Here is a 21201-nt window from a genome sequence, read left to right as displayed (position 1 = left end):
TATTTTTGATATGAATTTTTAAAGTTTTTATTTTTTTTTGTGGTCTTTAATGTCATTTTTTCACTTTACATTATTTAAAATATGTAAATAAAACATTAATTTTAAACAAAAATTATAGTTATTTTTTTATAAGCCATTGTATACCATCTTCAGTGTTATTAATGTTATTTTATTAATTTAAAACATTAAATTAATTAACAAAAACATCATTCACACTGATAATAGTTTATGAAGTAAACCAAAATAGCTTATAAATTAATAAAATACAATTTTTGTTTGAAATTAACAAATAAAATAAGTGTTTTATTCATATACTTTTCATATTATTTAAAGTAATATAAAACTAAAAATGGCAAATAATTTGAAATATTATATTAAAAATATAATAAAAATATACTTAAAACTTATACTTAATTAATTATTGATAATATTATATTAATATTATTATATTAATATTATATTAATAATATTATATTATCATATGAATATTATTATATTAATATTATTATAATATTATTATGTTAAAATTATGTTCTTAATATATTAATAATTAATATTATATTAAAAGTGATAAAGTAAGAAATTATATAAAAAATATTTTATTAAAAATAATTATAAAAAAAAATATTATAAAAGTAATAAATATAATACATTTTAAATAGATTTTAACGATATTATAACAATATAATAAATTACATCCAAATACTAATAAACTAAAAAATATAATAACTATTTCATTGGATAACGTTTGCGACGTTTACGTCCAGGTATTAATATAGTTGTCACATCTGGAGATTCAGATTCTATTACACATTCGTGTCGACCAACTTTCATATGTTTTGCTTCTCCAGTACTCGATTTCTGACTTTCGTTCAAACTACTGTTGTTAGTACTATTTGCATCGATGCTTGTATTCCAATTCGGCACAAAACCTGAATCAGTTACTATACATTTTATAAATGATGTTTCTTTATCATTGTGTAAGCTTTGAATTGCTGGCTCAGTAACTAATTTATTATTGTCGTTTATATTGTTATTTAATTCCGTATTATTTATTATCAACTCATCATTCATTTCGTGATGATTAGATACAGAATTTTCAGGAAAATGTATATTGTGATTATTGTTCTCTGTAACTATTGGCAAATAAATCACAGATTCATACGAATTCGGTACTATACATGTCTCATTATTTTCCATATTATAATCACCTTGTACAATTTCGGTGCGACAATCAAAAGAGTCAATCACCTCATATTCATTTAATTGCTCAGCGGATACTACTAACGAGGGATTCAAATGCATATTGCTGTCAATGCTAACATTATAATTATTTAAATCTAATATAACTCCAGGTGTCGTATTCACTAAATTTGATTGCATTTCAACATATTCCGTAGTGTCAACATTGGAATTATTCGTAGTAATAGATTTAATTGCTTCTTTCATCTCTTCTTCGTCTCGGTTCATTTCATCCTGTAAGATAGATGTTTTATTATCCCCGCCCATTTGATTTTGTGAATTTGTATCTTCAGTCACACTTAATTCGGATACCGGATTGCTTTCCGTATTGAACATGTCATTTAAGGCTTTATCAATTTCATCTACAGGCGTATGGGAATTTTTATTCTTACATTTCCGTCTTTTTGGTGCCACACCGCTTACCGTGGCATTTGAATTATCCACACATTTTCGTTTCAGTTTTGGCTTTCGTGTTTTATGCGGTATAGTATTTTCAAAGTTTCTTTGTAATTCAATTTCTTGTTTTGTTATAGAGTTAGAGTTAGACTTAGACCCACTGGAATTGGAATACAATTCTGTAGGTTGTTGACATAACACTTCACTTTCTATTTTGTTATTGTTAATACTGTCCACCTCACACTTATTGGCATTAACATTATCAGTAATAAACTCTTCGGATTTATTATTTAAAACTATTTTCGAATTATTATGTTTTTCCGTGCTTTTATTATCGACATTTACAATTGTATCCTTATTAGGATCTAACTTATTTTTATTATTATCAATACTATCAGTAACATCCTCTCTGGATTCATTATTTGAAACTATAATTAGATCATTATCTGTGCTGTTATTATCTATATTCACAACTGTATGTTTGCTATGATCAACCCTACTCTTATTAGTATCAATACTATCAATAATAATCTCTACAGATTCATTATTTGAAACTACAATCAAATCATTGTATTGTTTTTCTTTGCTGTTGTTAGCGACATTTACAACTGTATCTTCGCTATGACCAACCCTACTCTTATTAGTATCAATACTATCAATAATAATCTCTACAGATTCATTATTTGACCCTACAATCAAATCATTGTATTGTTTTTCTGTGCTGTTATTAGCGACATTTACAACCGTATCTTCGCTATTGTCAACCCTACTCTTATTAGTATCAATACTATTAATAACAATCTCTACAGATTCATTATTTGAAACTACAATCAAATCATTGTATCGTTCTTCTGTGCTATTGTTATCGACATTTACAATGGTATCTTTATTATGATCAATCGTACTTCTATTGGCATCAATATTATCAGAAATATTCTCTGCAGATTCATTATTCGAAACCATAATCAGATCTTTTTCTGTCGTGATGTTATCGGCATTTAGAATTGGATTCTTGCTATGATCAGGAATTTCTTCGAGCTTACTCTCAACAACAGCTTCTGTATGCTTTTCGGAGCATTCCCTAATTCTATTGTTAGATGTTTTTTGTGAAGCTTCTATTAAACCTAAACTTTTACTATCCTGAGCACTTTCGTCGATAGCTGCTTTATTCACAACAATTTCAGCATCAGGGCTTTTAGTTTCGTAACTAATAACAGATTCTTTACATTTTGTAGCACTTTGGCTTTTCTCATTCTTGGAAGTTTCTTCAGCAGAATGCAAATCGCTATTTTCTTTGGAAACATCTGGCACATTTTTATTTGTATCTATACATTCCCGAGAGCTTTTTGAGCTTGTTACAGTTAATGTTTCTGGGTTAACTATACCAATATCAGTGTTTTGTCGTTTATTTTTTTCTATTAATTTTTGCTTGTTAATTTCACTTTTATTTTGAGTGGAAGCACTTTGTTTGGTTTTATTAACTTTTTTTGGTAACATATTTACTTCACTATTTGAATGTTTAATCTCTTTTTTGTCCTTTTTCTTAGATGTAGTTTTAGTTTTAACACTTTTATCAGATTCCTCCAATACATCCTCTTTTGAAGTTTTAATCTTTTCACCTATTGAATCAAAGTTTTTGTATTCAATTTTATTCATTTGTTTTAACCTCTCCGATGAGCGAACTTCAGTTTTACATTTTTCCACGCTTTGAGCTCGTTGTTTGCTACTGGATGCACCTTTTGTAGCTTTAACTTCAGTTTTACTATCATATCTATGATGACGTCCTTGCATATCTTCCATACTAGAAATTGTCTTTCTAGAGTTGCGTACACTTTTAATATAGGAACTGTCCTTAGGTTTGTTAGTATAATTTTTGTGATTATGGCTTTCATTTTCGGTTAACAGACTGAACTTATATTTTTGGTGACTAAAATTATTTGGGTTACGACTATGAGTTTCTACATATTTCCGGCTACGACTATCAGTTTCAGTAAATCTGTTCCCAATATTCTTATTATCACGACAATCAGCTTCTATAGACACATCACCAGCATATTTATGACTACTAACGCCACTTGTTTTAGTTGGGCCATCATCGTATTTATGGTTATGCCTATCATTCTGATATTTGCTGTTAGAATCGTTATGTGAACTTGATCGTGCCACAAATTGATCCCTATTTTTAGACTCATGGTCTCTTAAGTAGGAATATGCAGAATAATTTTTAGTATTAAATTTCTCTCCTTCTTTTGCAGTTTTTTGGTTACTAAAAGCAGTTGGTATTTGCTCAAAGTGAGCGATACCACCATATTCAGTATTAAGTCGATTACTGTGACTACGATCATTATGTAAACTTGAACGTTCCACGCGTTTATCACGACAATCTTCTCTAGATGTGTCATTGAAATATTTGTTACTGCGACCCCCACGTTCTTTGGACGCACAACCATCATAAAAATGTTCATGCCTATAACTTTCGTATGTATTGTTATAATCATTATGTGAATTCATATCTTCCACATATTGATTCTTACTTTTAGATTCCTGTTCTTTTATGTTTAAATGTGTAAAATTAACTTTACTACTAATTTGTACCCTTCCTTCCTTCTCGAAGTTTTGATTTAAAAAATTAATATCTGTTTGTTGAGACGCGTCTTTATATTGAATATCAACGTCCAAAGGGCGCGAACAATTACTACATAGATATGCGCGACGCCTAAATATCCGATCGTCTTCACTGCATTGTTAAAGAAATCATAATAAACACTTTTAAATAATTGCTATAAATAATATAAATAATAAATATTGTATTTACATTCTGCGTTTTTCATTTAGTTGTTCATCTTTACGTTTTATTTCCTGTCGGACTGTTGTCAACATGGCTTGAAAGTTATTTCTTATATTTTTTAATTGTTTTTTTAAATCTTTATTTTCATCCCGTAAATCCTGTACTACTTTGTCACTAGATGCTTGTTCATCTGCTTTCTAGAAAAAACAAAAAATTAGCCAACAAGGAATCTTTTATTTAGAACAATTTATTATTCGGAACAAAAAAACATTTGTCAATTAGGCTTACTTTTTTTTCAACCACATAGAATTCGTCAAGATCTGCGTAAATATCGACATTATCGTCCATTTGTTCAAATTAAATCCAATGGCATTTATTCGATCTAAACAAAATTACAATTTCAACTTATCTTTTAATATGAATGTTCCTTTTATTTTCTAAAAGTACAGTACGTCAAAAAATTTGATTTCAGTACGGCAACAATAGTGGAGAAATATTAAAATTCTGCAACAAAATTATATATATTTAAATATATCTCCGATATATGTCGTACATATATATAATTAAATTTTTTTGAAAAAATATGCAAGAATAAATAATTTACCATATAAAAATGTGCAATTGAATTTGATAATTGCAACTGAAATAATAAAAAATCTTTCACATACTGTATGCAAAATATATCAAACTAATACGCAGTATAACTGAATCGATGCGCAGAAATGACGACTGCACAATTTCTTCGTTTAGATCAAGCAACTAATCCAATATATAAAATTAAAGACTATTATCGTATATTACAAACTTTCAGGACTTCGTTCCGATTCAATAAAGGGATTGGTGCAGTTCGGTTTTTATTTCGGTAAAAATATCGATTTTTCGGTTTTGAGATAATCACTATTTCTCTATTCGTATTGCAAATTCATGTCTTTATTATGATAAAAATTATTTTATTCTTATTCAAAAGCATAGTTTATTTAAGAAAAAAAAAACAAATTTATGTATAAAAACTTATTTTTGCCTTTTTTAACTTTCATTAATTAACTGTGTGACACTAAAATGAAATAAACCGGTTTTATGCCATAAATATTTTTTTGAATTGAGAATTTTTTGGTTTTCCGTATAATTCCGTTTCAAAGGCTTGCAAACTTTAATTGTTTTATTCAATTTTTACTTATTAATAAATTTTTATTATTAATATGTTATTAAGAAAATAAATTAATAAGGCCTAAGGCCTGTAGATGATCAAATAGAAGGAACAAAGTCACGTTTTATTATCTTGTGTCAAGCATCATGTAGGTCTTTTAAAACCTTTTATAGAATTTAGAAAAATATAGCATTTTTATGAATACTTTAAAAGTAATAACGTTTATGTTTTTATTATTTTTGTTTATGTAAAGAATATAGCACAAATTAAGGATATTTAGCATTAATCATATGAAACGAAATCGGTGGTATTACAAAGGGACATAGCACGCGTATGTGCTAGATTACCACTCTAATATAAGTTAAAGCATAATCTAAGTTTCAACTACTTACTTACTGAGTTTAACTTCCTAAGAAAATTTAATATGAGCTTTAATATAAGTTAAAGCATAATCTAAGTTTCAACTACTTACTTACTGAGTTTAACTTCCTAAGAAAATTTAATATGAGCTTTCGTGCTTTTTAACTGTTTGCTTGATTAACTAAATCAAAAATAATCACTTTTCAAATTTGTAAAAACCGATACAAAATATGATTTAACTAGATGTGATAAACAGTTCGATATTAATTGAAATTTTATGTAACTGCTTGTTTGAAAGATATCCTCCAAGACAAATCCTCTCATATCTAAGATAAAGCTTAATTGAAAAAATAGGTATTTAGTTTGTTATAACAAATTTTCTGCACTCAATATCTTAAGATTCAATATAAATAAATAGAGTTTAAATAATTTAAAAAGATCATGTAATAATTATTTATATATCGTGTTATACGCAGACTCGTTGATTTGTATGGGGTATAGTATGAACAAAAAATTCTCGTTTATTCACAATAATAAAATTGTTTTCTTCTACATTTTGGCGGGAAAAATTACAAAACATCTGTTTGTTGTTGATCAAATTGCGATGCGTTGCAAATTTGAATTATTTTAGTTTAAAGTTGAATGAACTAATTCGACGTTTTTGCAAACATAAACAATATTTAAACTAAGTGACAAAGTTTGTTCGGTTAAATTTGTAATTTACATTTAGTTTTAAAAATGGATCCAACGATATCGGTTTCAAAGGTACTTATAAAAAAGAAATATGTATATACACAATTTTATTTTAAAAAAATGTATGAAACGGTATAATTATATTAATTTTGAATATAACATTATCAAAAAGTTAATTTATTAAATTAAACATTTTTAATTTGTATTTATTACTAAATCAAATGGATTTTTTTTATATTAGGGCTGCTTTGTATATAAAAATGGAGCAACAAGAGCATCCAAATCAGTTAAAAAGACGACTAAACGGAAGCATGGCAGTACAACATCAGTGCTTGACACAGAAGTAACTGAACAACCGTTTCATAAAGTTTATTCGCAAAATTGGCAAAAATTTCAGAAACACATTGAAACGTTGCAGGAACAAAGCAATGCACGAATTTTAAACGATTTAGTTGATTATGTGACTAATGAAACTCTCAGTACAAATTGCCTAGAATCATATGGTATAGAAGATATTTTGCCTACAGCAGCGCTTCTAACAGGTATTAGAATTGCACTTCTTTATATACTTGTGCTTAATTATTTGTTTTATATGTATGTATTTTGTCTAGGCATCAACCAAGTCGATCACTTGGAACAGTTTGAAACGCTATCACAGCATATACGCTCAAAAATGTCAGCTAGCGTTTGTGTGCTACAGTCACGCGATTGTCCAAATATAAAATCCGCTATAGAAACTATGGTCTATAACTTTGTAGAAGAACCCTTGGAAGAATGTGAAGACCGTGATCATAAGCGTTTGAGACGTTCTCAATGTACGATAAAACAATTGAAGTATTGGTATAACAACAATTTTTCCATAGAAAATAATGAATCAAAAGAAAACCTGGAAGAAGACAGTGATATATCTGAAAAAGAAACTAGAAGTACATCTCATGCTTTAGTCGTAATTTTACACGATTTTGAATGCTTTAATACTAGTGTACTTCAGGATTTTATACTCATACTAAGTGCAAATCGTGCTCAACTACCTTTCGTGTTAATACTAGGTATTGCTACAGGCGTTTCGGCTGTGCATAGTGCATTACCCTATAACGTTACTTGCAAAATAAAGCTTCGCATTTTTCAAACACAAGCAGCGCTGGTCGGGCTCAATGATGTAAAGCTCTTTTTTTCTATATATTTATTATATTTTTTAATTATAAACTAATTTATGTAAATACAGATAGTGGACAAGGTTATTTTATCACCCAAATATGCATTTCATTTGTCTGGCAAAGCACTCAAATTTCTAACGCATATTTTTCTGTATTATGACTTCTCGTTAAATGGTTTCATACAAGGATTCAAGGTAAATATCAACACCATTAGGATCCTTTAATATAGAATTATTTATATATAAGTTATTTTTTCTAGTATTGTCTTATGGAACACTATTTTCAAGGTAATGCCTATGCGCTCTGTACAAGCTATGCAGCGTCGTTAATGAAAATAAAATCCATGACACATGATGATATGGAAACAATACGTCGTTTGTTATCATTCCGTCCGTATGTTGAGGGTATTAATGACTGTAAGCGTATCATTGCAATACTAACAGACGATGATTATCTGAAGAAAAAGTTACCGCAATTATTACGCGACTGTCATGTACATTTTATGGTGATGCGTACATTTCTTGAATTCCTAACAGCTTTAGTTAATGATTTACCCAAATGTCCATTGGGTAAATTTCGACGTGAATTGTATGCGATATGTTTATCCAAAGATCTCGTAACACAGCCTGAATTCCGAGAATGTTGGCAATATCTCAGTTTGATGTCAAAGGATGAATTTGTGGCAAAAATTTCTTCAGCAATTAAGGCCACACAAGAGTTTCTACTAACGGAAGTAGATTCACTTGAACTAGCAAATGACTGCGCAACAATTGTCGAAGCAAAACTTACTACTGTTAAGGAATTATTGACAAACATTGTTATGTCCGGTGTAGAGACAAAAAAGAATGAAAAAAAAACTAATTCCGGCGAAGAACTTAAACAATTATCATCGCGTCAGGATCTTAAAGAGCGTTTACTTCAATTATCTAAACAAGAAAAACCTGGTTCCGAATTTACAAAAGCTGTGGATGAAATATTAAAGTATATACAAACTGAAATTGTTGAATGTCACTTAACACCACTGCAACGAGCTCCACCATTGCATGAGCTCTTCTTTTTCACTGATATTAGTGTGGTGCGGAAAAATATTATTGGCGCACCACGTGCTGCTCTACATATGGCACTCAATAATCCACATTTTTATTTGCAATGCAAATGCTGCCAACTGGAAGAGCATACGCAATTATTGCAGACTTTACCAGATTTATCGGTAGCCTATAAACTGCATTTAGAATGTGGACGCATGATAAATTTATTTGATTGGCTGCAAGCATTTCGATCAGTGGTGGATTATAGTGAAGAGGAAAATGATCAAGTCGATCCACAAATACAGTAAGTAAAGATTTTTTGTTATTGCTTCGAAGACACATAATAATTATTTTTAAATTTATAGGGCACGTTTTACACGCGCTGTTGCTGAATTGCAATTTCTCGGCTATATCAAAATGTCTAAAAGAAAAACAGATCACGCAACGAGGTTAACCTGGTAAATTTAGTTTCGTTGTGCTTTTATGTTAAGTCAATTTGTTACATATAATAAATTATTTTTGTTACAAAACGACTGTTACAAAATAGTTATACAAACTATGGACACTATTGCGTTCCCAATACGGGGTGGAGACTACTCTTTTTTTAATATTGAAAATGCTCTACTTACATTTTTATTTATTTTCTTACTACTGTTCTTGCTCGTGTTCTCTAAAACACGCTGTTGCTGTTCGTGCTCTAGATGTTACGGACTATTAAACAACAAATGGAGGCTTTTCAAGGAATATAGATACAGATTTTTTTAACTAAATAATCTGTGTTGAACTGAACACTAGACATTTTGTACGCTTATTGAATGCTAGAACTCCTATCTCGTAGAAATTTTGATTGCAAATGTGGTTAAGAGCATTTATTTCTGTATTCTACTCTGGATCTACAGCAAAACCAAATCTGTCAAGAAATCGAATGCTTTTCTAAAGAGAAAGTGCATTTGGATTAACATGTAGCCAATTTCACATTAAGCTAATCCTGACCGGTAACAACATCAGTTCAATCGTCAATATATTAGTCACATCTAAATTGTTTAAATGTACGCCAATAAATGTATACATTCCAAATCTCAACCCTAACTGCAGCTCTACTCCGCATGATATCCACATTTGTTTTCTAGCCAAAATACTCCCACAATTTTGAGCTCTATTGATTTATGGGCTCCGTCCAGAAAAGGTGGTGGCATTCCTTTACCTGGGTTTAGGTTCGATCGACATCCCGACCTGTACCTTTCATCCTAATTCCTTTCAAACTCAATATTGTCTTCCTTTTTCCTCCAACTTATGTACAATCTTGTCAACCTTTTATGTGTTGCTATTGATTTGCTATTACTCTCCCTTTCTGACATTAGGAGGCCTTTAACGACTGACTTTCTGGCTTTCATTTGGAAGACGGAATGTCTTCTGTTCGGTTAGGGTCTGTTGCAGCACAAAAGATTAACTATGGTCGCAGTGCTCCGATGGGAGCTGGTACACTGTTTATTTCTATTCTATTGATCGGGGTTTATTTACAACAGCCTTAAATGCACGTACATATATGATCAGTATACGAATCGACAGTAGTTTATTAAAATTACTAGTAGTAGGTTTTAAAACATCGTCGTCTCAGTGCATTAAACATTAGTATATAGATATAAATATTTTATATGAACGATAAAAAAAATTTAACGGTTTAATCAAAATTTATATTAGTTTTAGGTTATATACTTCTTTATGTTATATATAATATATCTGCCTTATACTCGTCAAACACAGTGTGCTGTCACCTAGTTTTTGAATCTGAATATATGGCTGTAAAAGTTTCATGTTATTTTCAGTACAATCTTGACCACATATTGTGGATGTAAGTTATATATGTAGACTCTATATTTTTGAAAAATACTTAAGAATACATTTTAGTCAGCATTTTCTAAAATGTTTCATATTTTGAATTTGTCTTCAATTAAACAAAAAAATACTAAATATTTTCGTTTACTCATCATTTATATTGTATTCAAAAGCTTAAAGCCAACTATTTTAAGTAAAATCAAATATCATTGCAATGCTATTTTATAGTTTAAAAAATCAATTTCATTAAATTTAAAAACACAAAAAGTAATAAATATAAAAAAACAAAAAAGTACGAAACCTAACAGAAATAAATTACATTAATTTCAAGGTTTCGATAGCACCAATAATGCGTTCTAATTCGTTTTCGGATTGTTGCAACTTTTCCGTGTTTGCTGTCTGCACTTCTGCCGGAACTTTAGTGTTATAATCCACCGCCTGCATAGCTTGCTTTAATTTAGTCACAGTCTGTATTAATTGCTCCATTTTCTTATGCAGTTTACAAATCTCTTTTGCAGGCTCGATTAGACCCTTTAACAATAAATGCACTTCACACTGTCCACTGACAGTCAGTATAGCACAGCCAACTGGAGGTGTGCTATCTAATTCAATTTTCGCACAATACGAAATCGTAGCCAAATCATTAGCATATTTTTTGAGTATTTCATTAGATTGTGTATCCGTACACACAACGTAAGCTTCAGTTTTCGTTTTATTCGGCAAATTATAATCAGAACGTGCAGAACGTATGATGCGAGCAGCTTTTTGCATGAACTCCACCTCCTTCTCCACTTGCTCATTACGCCAATTGGTGTTATCTAAAAAATAAAGCAAATATTAGAATAAACATATAGATTAAACAGGCTAGCTGTAAGTCATTCATAGATCTATTGGACCCTAGCGCTAAAATAAGTATATAACTTTAGGAAAGATAAAACTCACCTGGATACGCTGTCACACAAATACTGGGTGTAGTATCAGCACGTGGCAAACGCTGGAACAGTTCTTCTGTTATGAAAGGCATAAAAGGTGACAATATACGTAGACCCAAGTCCAAACAAGTAAAAAGCGTTTTGCGTGCAGCCGCTATTTGTGACTCAGTGCCACTCTGGAATATAGGCTTTAGACACTCTAAGTAAACGTCACATAAATCATATAGCCAAAAGCTATAGCAAGCAGTGGTTATTGCCGCGAATTCATATTGCTCAAAGCCAGCATTACAAGCCTCTATGGTTGCGGCCAAACGTGACAAAATCCATACATCCATGTTATTTTCATTACCAATTAATTTCAATTCAGATGTATACCTCTCTTCGCCTGTAAAGTAGAGCAGCGCAAATTTGGTGGCATTCCAAATTTTATTGCAGAAGAAACGATATCCTTGTACACGATTTATATCTAAATTAATATCACGCGCCTGTGTTATGTATGCACACAAAGCAAAACGCATTGCATCTGAACCACATTCGGGTATGCCATTTGGATAGTCTTGTTTTTGTCCTGCTTTAGCTTTCTCCAATTCACGTGGATCTAAATTGGAATTAACTAACTGTTCATGTAAACCTTCCAAACTAATACCCAATATTACATCCATGGGATCTATCACATTGCCTAATGATTTAGACATTTTTCGACCATGTGCATCACGTACCATTGGATGCAAATAAACTTCTTTAAATGGCAATTTGCCAAGTAATTTCTGACCGAAGAACACCATACGTGCTACCCAAAAGAATAGAATATCTTGTCCAGTCTCTAGTAAACTTGTTGGATAAAATGCTTGCATATCGGCAGTATTGTCTGGCCAACCAAATACAGAGAAGGGGAATAATCCAGAACTAAACCAAGTATCGAGTACATCCTCATCTTGATGAAGTTCTATTTTAGTTGCATCGACATTGAATTTCTGTGCTGCTTTTGCTAATGCTTCCTCTCTTGTACGTGCAACAATCCAGTATTGCTCATCATCCGACTAAAAAATGTCCAACAAAGACAAATAATTAATATAGAGTAGTTATAGTTGACTTTTTAAATTATTTTTAATTAATAAAAATGCTGAAGTGAAAAAATAAAAGCTAATACATTAGTTTTTATCTATCTTTTATAAAGAGTCTTTACGTTATAAGATACTTCACTTTCAGCAAGAAAACATTAATAATAAATACATTTTTTTATACTTACGGAGCCACTCTTTAAACTTGAATCATTGAATGTAACATAATAAGCTGGTATACGATGACCCCACCATAATTGTCGAGACACACACCAATCACGTATGCCATCCATCCAATGATACCAAATCTTTGTGTGATGTTCTGGCAAAATTTTCAATTCTCCATCACGTACAGCCTGAGCTGCTTTAGCAGCCATTTCATTACATTTAACATACCTAGAATTAAAAACATTAATACTGTTGATGAGTAAAAATATATTTATAAATATAAATCATACCATTGCGGTTTAATCATGGGTTCCACAACATCCTTTGAACGACTACAGAACGGTACCACCATTGGATTATTTACAGTCTCACGATAAAGTCCAATTTCTTTTAGTTTTTCTAAAATCTTTTTACGGCACTCGAAGCGTTTCATACCAGTAAATTCTCCACAGTCACCAATAATAATGCCATCATCATTAAAAATTGTAATAAATGGTAAATTGCAACGTTTTCCCACATCATAATCATTAGGATCATGAGCAGGTGTTATTTTCACTGCACCAGTGCCAAAAGCTATATCCACAAACTCATCACAGACAATCGGTAGCCTTCTAGTACAAAATGGATGCTTAACAAATTTACCATGCAAATGTTTATAGCGTTCATCTTGTGGATGCACAGCCACTGCTGTATCACCTAACATTGTTTCAATACGTGTAGTAGCCACAACTATTTCTTCATCTGAATCTTCAACTTTGTAAGCGAATTTAATTAAAACACCAAATTCCACCTATAGTCAAAATTAAAGTAAATATTAAATATTAAAAAATCAATTATAAAAACAACTACCTTTTCATCATAGCCAGGTATGGAAAAGAACGTTCTGCCTGGTATATCAATTTTGTCTACTTCAATATCAGAAATTGCAGAACGTAAAGCACAAGACCAATTTACCAAACGTGAACTTCTATATATGCTGCCATCCTCATGTAAACGCACGAACGCTTCTGTAACTGCACGACATAATTTTGGATCCATTGTGAAAGCGACACGAGTCCAGTCATATGAACAACCTAAACGTTTCAGTTGATCATAAATGCGCACACCTTTCTCACGTCTCCAATCCCAGATTTTTTCAATAAATTTCTCACGGCCCAAATCATGGCGAGATAGATTCTCTTCACGCCATAGTTTTTTCTCCACCACAACTTGTGTGGCAATACCTGCATGATCGCAACCGGGCACCCAAAGTGTTGTCCGTCCTTTCATACGATTATATCTTGTTATTGCATCTTCGATAGCATTCGTCAGAGCATGACCCAAATGCAATGAACCAGTTACATTCGGTGGCGGTATCACCATAACAAATTTACCATTCGGATTCGGTTCAGTTATACTCTTCAACTGAAAAATCAAAGATGTAAAATTGAGCTTCTCTCAAACTTTTGAACTATTTTTGTTGTTATGACTCATGGACTACAACACTATTACAATAGTAAAGTACACTTACACCATATTCAGGTTTAAAGAATCCCTGCTTTTCCCACCAACTATACCATTGCGCTTCAACATAACGTGGACTATATGAATCGGGTAGAGCGCCACTAATATCTTTCATTTCACCTGGTGCTGTAATTGCAGTGTATACTGCAGCCTCTTTTACTTCTTTGACTTTTTTCTATTAAAAGTTTAAAAAAAAAAACAATTATAAGAAACGCAGAATATAATTGTAAACTATGTTACAGTCATTAAATTAACTTTCACTTATCGTGTAAAAAATATAACAATAGCAGCCCAAAGCACTAAAAGCGTATCTCCTTTCACTTCATTTACCTCAGTTTTTTCCTTCTTTTCATTTGTAGTTGGAGCTGTAGTTGCTTTTTTATCTAATTTCGCTTGCAACTTGGCCAATTTTTCTGCTTTTTTCGCTTCTTTTTCTAACTGCTTGGCCGTTTTTGGTGGACCAGCGGCCTCTGTTCCAGAAGCATTCACTTCAATTTGTTGTTGCTCAGGCATTTTGTTTATATATTTTCAACTTTGTTTATTTAATACTGCCCCACTATTCGTGCTTTTACAATTTATAGCAACACCAGTGAGCACTGCTTGATAACAATTATTGAAATATGTTGAAATATATTTAAAAGCAATTGCAATACACTCTTGAGAAGTGATGATGAAAGCTAACCAAGAACATGTGCAATGCAGATATTACTGTTGATGTTGTCACTAGTGTTGGAAAAGGAAAAAATCATACAATGTAAATGACCCCAGCAAGCAATGAGTTGGAGAAAACAAATTTTCATATACTGATAGTGACAAAGGTACATTCACACTGAAGTGATTTGTGTACAAAATGTTCATATTATAATAAAAAATATTTATTGTAATAAATGATATTAATTTTAATAAATGATATTTATCATAACAAATGGTATTTAATGTAATAAATGATATTTATTGTAATTATAATAAATGATATTTGTTATAATAAAAGACATTTATGACAATTATAAATGACAATTATTGTAATCCAAATCTTTTAGAATAGTGAATTGCAGTGAATGTAATGGTTTTTTGTTTTATTAAAATTATAAAATTACAAAATTTATTATAATTAAAATGAAAAATTGTATATTTGTATTCGATGAGATAAATTAGCAGTAAATTATTTGCTTGCCTCAGATATAATTGGCTTCGAATCAAACTTAATTGTTTTATGTAAAACTCAATTGTTTTATATCACATAGATTGATTTATTGTCAATCTTACTAAATAATATCTTTTAAATAATAATAAACTAATAAACAAGTTGCATATCAATTTTAAAAATTTGCAACAACTTTAAAAAAGCCAAACAATGATCAGTTTGTATGGTCATACGTTTTGAATATATCACCGAAATATATTTGTATACATGCAGACAGACTCTGTTTAAATTGCTTGTTGCCAAAATATCAATATACATATTTTGATTTTTCTTCAAGTAACTTGTTATCGACAAATAAACTAATGCCATGTGCACATAGATTTGAATACAAAACTTGCCACGGAAATTCTATATTCTATATGGACTAAAATATATAAAATAATTTGTGAATAAGCAAAGAGTTCATTCCATAAAGTCCTTCCAGTATCAGCAATCACACCACTTTTGAAGAAAATGCGAGAGGGAGAGAGAGAAATTCATGAAAAAACAAAGGTCTTAGCGCAACACATGGCATTTACAAAACACACGGCAGACCTGGATAACATCAGAATAATAGATAGATAAAGCATTACATTATAGAGCTTTCAAATTTCAAAAAAAAAAAACATAAATATAACATTGAGACGAAAAGAAACAATCTATAATATTGGCACCAACCACCTGCAAATCCTGCAAAAAACGCATTAGGGGTATTCACTCTATCTTGCAAAGTCATTGCAAGCTGTATGAAATGGAAGAATGCTATATTAAAATTACAAGAGTGCGAGAATACCTCTGCAGCAAAATTGAGAGACAGCTGTTTTTGCATACATACACATAGACATGAGAAGCAACAGATGTCAAGATAGCTGTTTTTTTTTCTTTTTTGTTTCGTTGCAAGCATATATACACGGGTTTTGGTGTAGCAAGATTGCAAGAACCTTTGCACGTGTGTTTTGTTGTTGTCCATTGCAAGTTCGCGCCATCTGTGCATTCCGTGCAAAGAAGGTAAGAAACTCGGAAATATTTGCAACTTTATGTAGAAAAGTTTTTTATTTTAAAATTTTAAGATAAATTTAAAGTTTGCATTAAAGCCAAAAATATTTATATATATAAATATATTATAATGTAATATTAAATTAAATGTAATATATAATATAATATAATATAATAAAATATATTGCAATAAAATTATAATAATACTCTACAAAAAATATAAAATGATATTTATTAATATTTGTGACTACCTATGTCTCTACACTCGTAAACTCTACACTCCCCCGCAGATGCAAAAGAATTCCATCAAACAGAGAGAATTTTGACAGCTTTAGAATTCTTTATTTGCTCATTTTAATTCTTTTGTTGTGGGAAAACTTTTTTCAAAGCCTTTAAGTTGGTTTTATAATAAAAATAATCGTATAAAAATGTTTTAAAATATATGATTAGTAAAAATAAAGTTAACAATTAAAGAAAAGTAATATTTTTTTAAACATAAGTATCAGCATGTCTTCCAAAAGTGAGTTGAAAAAACTTTCAGAAGAATCTCTGTTACAGCCGCCAGAAAAGGTCTTTGACATTATCTGTAAACTGGGTGAGGGCAGTTATGGGTCTGTCTACAAAGCTTTACACAAAGAAAGTAGCTCGATAGTAGCGATAAAACTAGTGCCGGTGGAGTCGGACTTGCATGAAATTATAAAAGAAATCTCAATTATGCAGCAATGTGATTCGCCGTATGTGGTTCGTTATTATGGTTCGTATTTTAAACAATATGATCTTTGGATATGTATGGAGTATTGTGGAGCCGGTAGTGTGTCAGATATAATGCGTTTACGCAAAAAGACCTTAACAGAAGATGAAATTGCGACGATATTATCAGACACATTAAAAGGTTTGGTATATTTACATCTGCGACGTAAAATACATCGTGATATAAAAGCTGGCAATATATTATTAAACACAGAAGGCTATGCAAAATTAGCAGATTTTGGTGTGGCTGGACAACTTACGGATACAATGGCTAAACGTAATACAGTTATTGGTACGCCATTTTGGATGGCACCAGAGGTAATCGAAGAAATTGGTTACGACTGTGTTGCTGATATTTGGTCTCTTGGCATAACAGCACTTGAGATGGCAGAAGGAAAACCACCTTACGGTGATATACATCCCATGCGTGCCATATTTATGATACCACAGAAACCGCCACCGTCCTTTCGTGAACCTGATCGTTGGAGTACTGAATTTATAGATTTCGTTAGTTTATGTTTGGTGAAGAATCCAGAGGAACGTGCTACTGCAACTGATTTATTGGAACATGAATTTATACGTAATGCCAAAACACGTGGTATACTCAAATCTATGATTGAAGAAACATGTGCTATACGTGAACAGCAGCGTGCAAATCGTTCTACTGTTGGACCAAGTGTTGCGTTAAGTCCAAAAAGTTTAGCCACACAGCAGGGTGAACAATTGCAAGAAGAGGAGACAGAATTTCAGGGAGAAACTGTGAAAACATTCATTGATGATCCAGGTACTTTAGTACCAGATAAACTTAATGAATATCAACATACATCTGCGTCTGATGCAACAATGATAGCACATGCAGCAGATAGTGGTACGCTTGTGGGAACAGAAGCTATAGCAGTACTAAATGCTTTAGACACTGGCACTTTAGTCGAGTTAGAATCTAATTTGGGTAAGTTAATGTTGTAGTTAAGTCATTTTTAATGCAGTTGATAATAACACAATTGTAAATTAATTTTGTTCTTTTCGCTGAATTTTTGATATAAAACCTAGTACCAACATTTATTTCGCACGAAAGCTTCCAAGAATGGACGGGTCCACGTCCTGGAGCCACCCGTCAACCACGACGACCTAGTGCCATTCATTCACCATCGCTCAAAGGGATCTTACAAGAAGATTCTTGCGGGTTACAATAACAAGACAATTAATATAATATTTAATATTAATTAATTAATATATCATTTATTCGTGCGGAATGGATGTTAGTATCAGGCTTAAGTAGTTAAAAAGTAAATATTAGAAATAGAGACAAACACTTCTAAAGTAGGTTATAGCAGCAGCGCCGTCTACAAGACCCTTGTATTACATTGGCAAGATTTCTCCGTCTGAACTCGGGTTGATTTCAATTTAAAACCCACCCATCTACATCCCAACCCATACATTCGTCTTGTAAATTATTTAATTTTATCTGCTTTTATATACCAGTAGGTTACCACAACAACACCGGCGAATTGGTGTCCCTTGTATGTACAGAACACCAATGGGTGCTTCAATCCTATTAGGGATCCCATAAGAATTTCACTAGCCTTCGTTACAAAAACAATGCAGAAAACAAAAACAATTCCACCTTAATAAATTCTTTGTAATAAAATGTATCTGAATTATAAGTAGTATCACTGAATAGTATTCTGAAAATATATATTGTGATTATTTTAATTATATTACCAATATTTGACTTTTTTCTAAGTTATTGGATATTTAATATAGTGTTATGTCGTTTTATAAAAAAAGTTAAATGAAAAAGTTTTAAGTCTTAAGGATATTTATAATTTACATGATAATGAACATGATAATTTATCATGTTCTTAGCCAATATATCTAAGAATCTCTAAGGAAATCACCTCTGCTGTAGCTATTTTTTCTCTCTTAGCAATAAATAAGTATTTCCCTAACAAAACAAAAAATTCCAATAAAAATCCAATAAAAAACATCAAAGAGTAAAAAATTATTTATTATTAGTCTTTGTTTATATAAGCTTAGTAAAGAACACATTTTATGACGTCATTCCATATATATATGTACATATTTTACTGCCTATATATTATTTGTTTTCTTTATTTTTAAACATTTGAACTAATAGATTATTTTACATTATAGCTTTCATTTAAAATCTATAACTTTTAAAAACTAAAATATTTACAAATGAAATAAAAAAATATAAAAATTATTAACTGCTCTCGGTAAGGTGTTCTGACCATTCAAAATATGGTTTATAAATTAATACAAATATAATAATAATTTGTTATATCATTTAGGTACAATGGTGATTAATTCAGATTCTGATGATTCGACTACTGCCAAAAAGAATGATTTCAATAAACCGCGTTATCGTCCACAATTCCTGGAACATTTCGAACGTAAAAACAATGACGTACCCTTACGTACTGATTCCGAAAATCGTACAGAATATTCACCAACACAAGCAATTGCAGCAGCTGCTGCTGCTGCAGCCAGGGAACACAATCAATCTCAACTTAATCATGCTCAAATGTTGAATGCCAACACTAAGGATAATAATTGGGAAAACAATATGGAAATGCACTTTCAACAAATATCTGCCATTAATCAGTATGGACTACAACAACATCAACAACATTTACAGCAGCAACAACAACAGCAGCAGCAACAACAACAAGCAGCTTATTATGGCTGCAATCCAATTATGAATGATCACATACTAGCCATAAATAATCAACAAAATTTGTTACGAAATCAGCAACATGTTCAGCAACAGCAGCAACAATCACAGTTGCCTTCGTATCAGCAACATCACATACATACGCAATCACACAGTTATGTTGATGGGGAATTTGAATTTTTAAAATTCCTCACTTTCGATGATTTGAATCAACGTCTCAATAATATCGATTCCGAAATGGAAAAGGAAATCGAAGAACTGAACAAAAAATATAATGCCAAAAGGCAGCCTATTGTCGATGCGATGAATGCAAAAAGGAAACGCCAACAGAATATTAACAATAATTTAATTAAAATATAATGATTAGCTTTATTAATATTTTCTTTTGTGTATTTTAACCAAAATTTTGGTTTGTAATGTTCAAGTTGGAAATTGTTTGAAGTTTAAATGTTGGTTTCATATATTGGATTTGTATTTAATGTTATAGTAGATAATTTGATGAACTTGGTTTGGAACGTACAAGCAGTTATTGTAACTAAAAATCGAATAAGACAATTTGTGCTCATATTATATCATTTATATTAAATCTTTATAATTATAAAAATTAAAATAAAAAACGAATTTTGCTACTTTAGATTTATAGTATATTAGCTTAATACATTGGAGAAATTCAAATTTTTTATACTCTTTTATATATCTCATATATTAAGTTAAAAACAAAATTTTATATAATGTTTTTATTAACAGTATTGATGCAATATTTTATAGAAAATTTTTTAACTTTATGAGTGCAAATAATTTGTTATATATGACGAAGTATGATTATGATTATTGTAAGGTATAACATTTTCTTTAAAATTCAATTTAATTTTCTTTAAAATTCAATTTAATTTTCTTTAATATTCAATTTTATTTTCTTTAAAATACAATTTTATTTTCTATATAATTCAATTTTATTTTCTTTAAAATTCATTTTCATTAAAAAATTATTTTAACTATTTACTAATATAATTAATGTACTAGATTTCATTATATTAATTTTTTTCCTAAGAACAAACACACAAACCTTAATGTTTATCGAGAATTATAAGCAATTTAAATAAATAGGTATACATAGAGAATGTATGTAGAGCATATATAAAATATATATGTATATAAAATACATAATTTTTATAGTTTTTGCACTTTACATTAAATAACATATATTAAATAACATTTCATATAAAGCCATTTAATATTTTTAACCCTTTATATTTAATAGTTTAT

At 30.5% G+C, this 21201-nt stretch overlaps 4 protein-coding genes across 4 annotated transcripts; 2 read left to right on the top strand and 2 right to left on the bottom strand.

Moving 5' to 3' along the window:
* Positions 1-703: 703 nt before the first annotated feature.
* On the bottom strand, positions 704-4842 carry LOC119677322 (putative uncharacterized protein DDB_G0282133). The gene is made up of 3 exons (XM_038088620.1): positions 4715-4842; positions 4454-4623; positions 704-4375 (listed from the first exon to the last, which is right to left on the bottom strand). The coding sequence occupies exons 1-3, from the start codon at positions 4772-4774 to the stop codon at positions 730-732; spliced, it is 3876 nt and encodes a 1291-aa protein (XP_037944548.1). The 5' UTR covers positions 4775-4842; the 3' UTR covers positions 704-729.
* A 1690-nt stretch (positions 4843-6532) lies between these two features.
* Positions 6533-9333, top strand: LOC119677321 (origin recognition complex subunit 3). Its single transcript, XM_038088619.1, has 6 exons — positions 6533-6698; positions 6868-7168; positions 7238-7785; positions 7852-7977; positions 8043-9115; positions 9177-9333. Exons 1-6 carry the CDS (start codon positions 6672-6674, stop codon positions 9271-9273), a joined length of 2172 nt encoding a protein of 723 aa, XP_037944547.1. The 5' UTR covers positions 6533-6671; the 3' UTR covers positions 9274-9333.
* Positions 9334-10910: 1577 nt separating this feature from the next.
* Positions 10911-15023, bottom strand: LOC119677320 (valine--tRNA ligase). Its single transcript, XM_038088618.1, has 7 exons — positions 14642-15023; positions 14319-14486; positions 13658-14212; positions 13099-13598; positions 12829-13036; positions 11590-12619; positions 10911-11465 (listed from the first exon to the last, which is right to left on the bottom strand). The coding sequence occupies exons 1-7, from the start codon at positions 14822-14824 to the stop codon at positions 10963-10965; spliced, it is 3147 nt and encodes a 1048-aa protein (XP_037944546.1). The 5' UTR covers positions 14825-15023; the 3' UTR covers positions 10911-10962.
* A 1804-nt stretch (positions 15024-16827) lies between these two features.
* On the top strand, positions 16828-20523 carry LOC119677319 (serine/threonine-protein kinase hippo). The gene is made up of 2 exons (XM_038088616.1): positions 16828-18189; positions 19553-20523. The coding sequence occupies exons 1-2, from the start codon at positions 16998-17000 to the stop codon at positions 20293-20295; spliced, it is 1935 nt and encodes a 644-aa protein (XP_037944544.1). The 5' UTR covers positions 16828-16997; the 3' UTR covers positions 20296-20523.
* The last annotated feature ends 678 nt before the right edge of the window (positions 20524-21201 follow it).

This window comes from Teleopsis dalmanni, chromosome 2 (genome assembly GCF_002237135.1).
Source record: "Teleopsis dalmanni isolate 2A chromosome 2, ASM223713v2, whole genome shotgun sequence".
Taxonomy (NCBI): domain Eukaryota; kingdom Metazoa; phylum Arthropoda; class Insecta; order Diptera; family Diopsidae; genus Teleopsis; species Teleopsis dalmanni.
The sequence above is the reverse complement of the archived record's forward strand: the minus strand, read 5'-3'. Positions and strand labels throughout refer to the sequence as shown.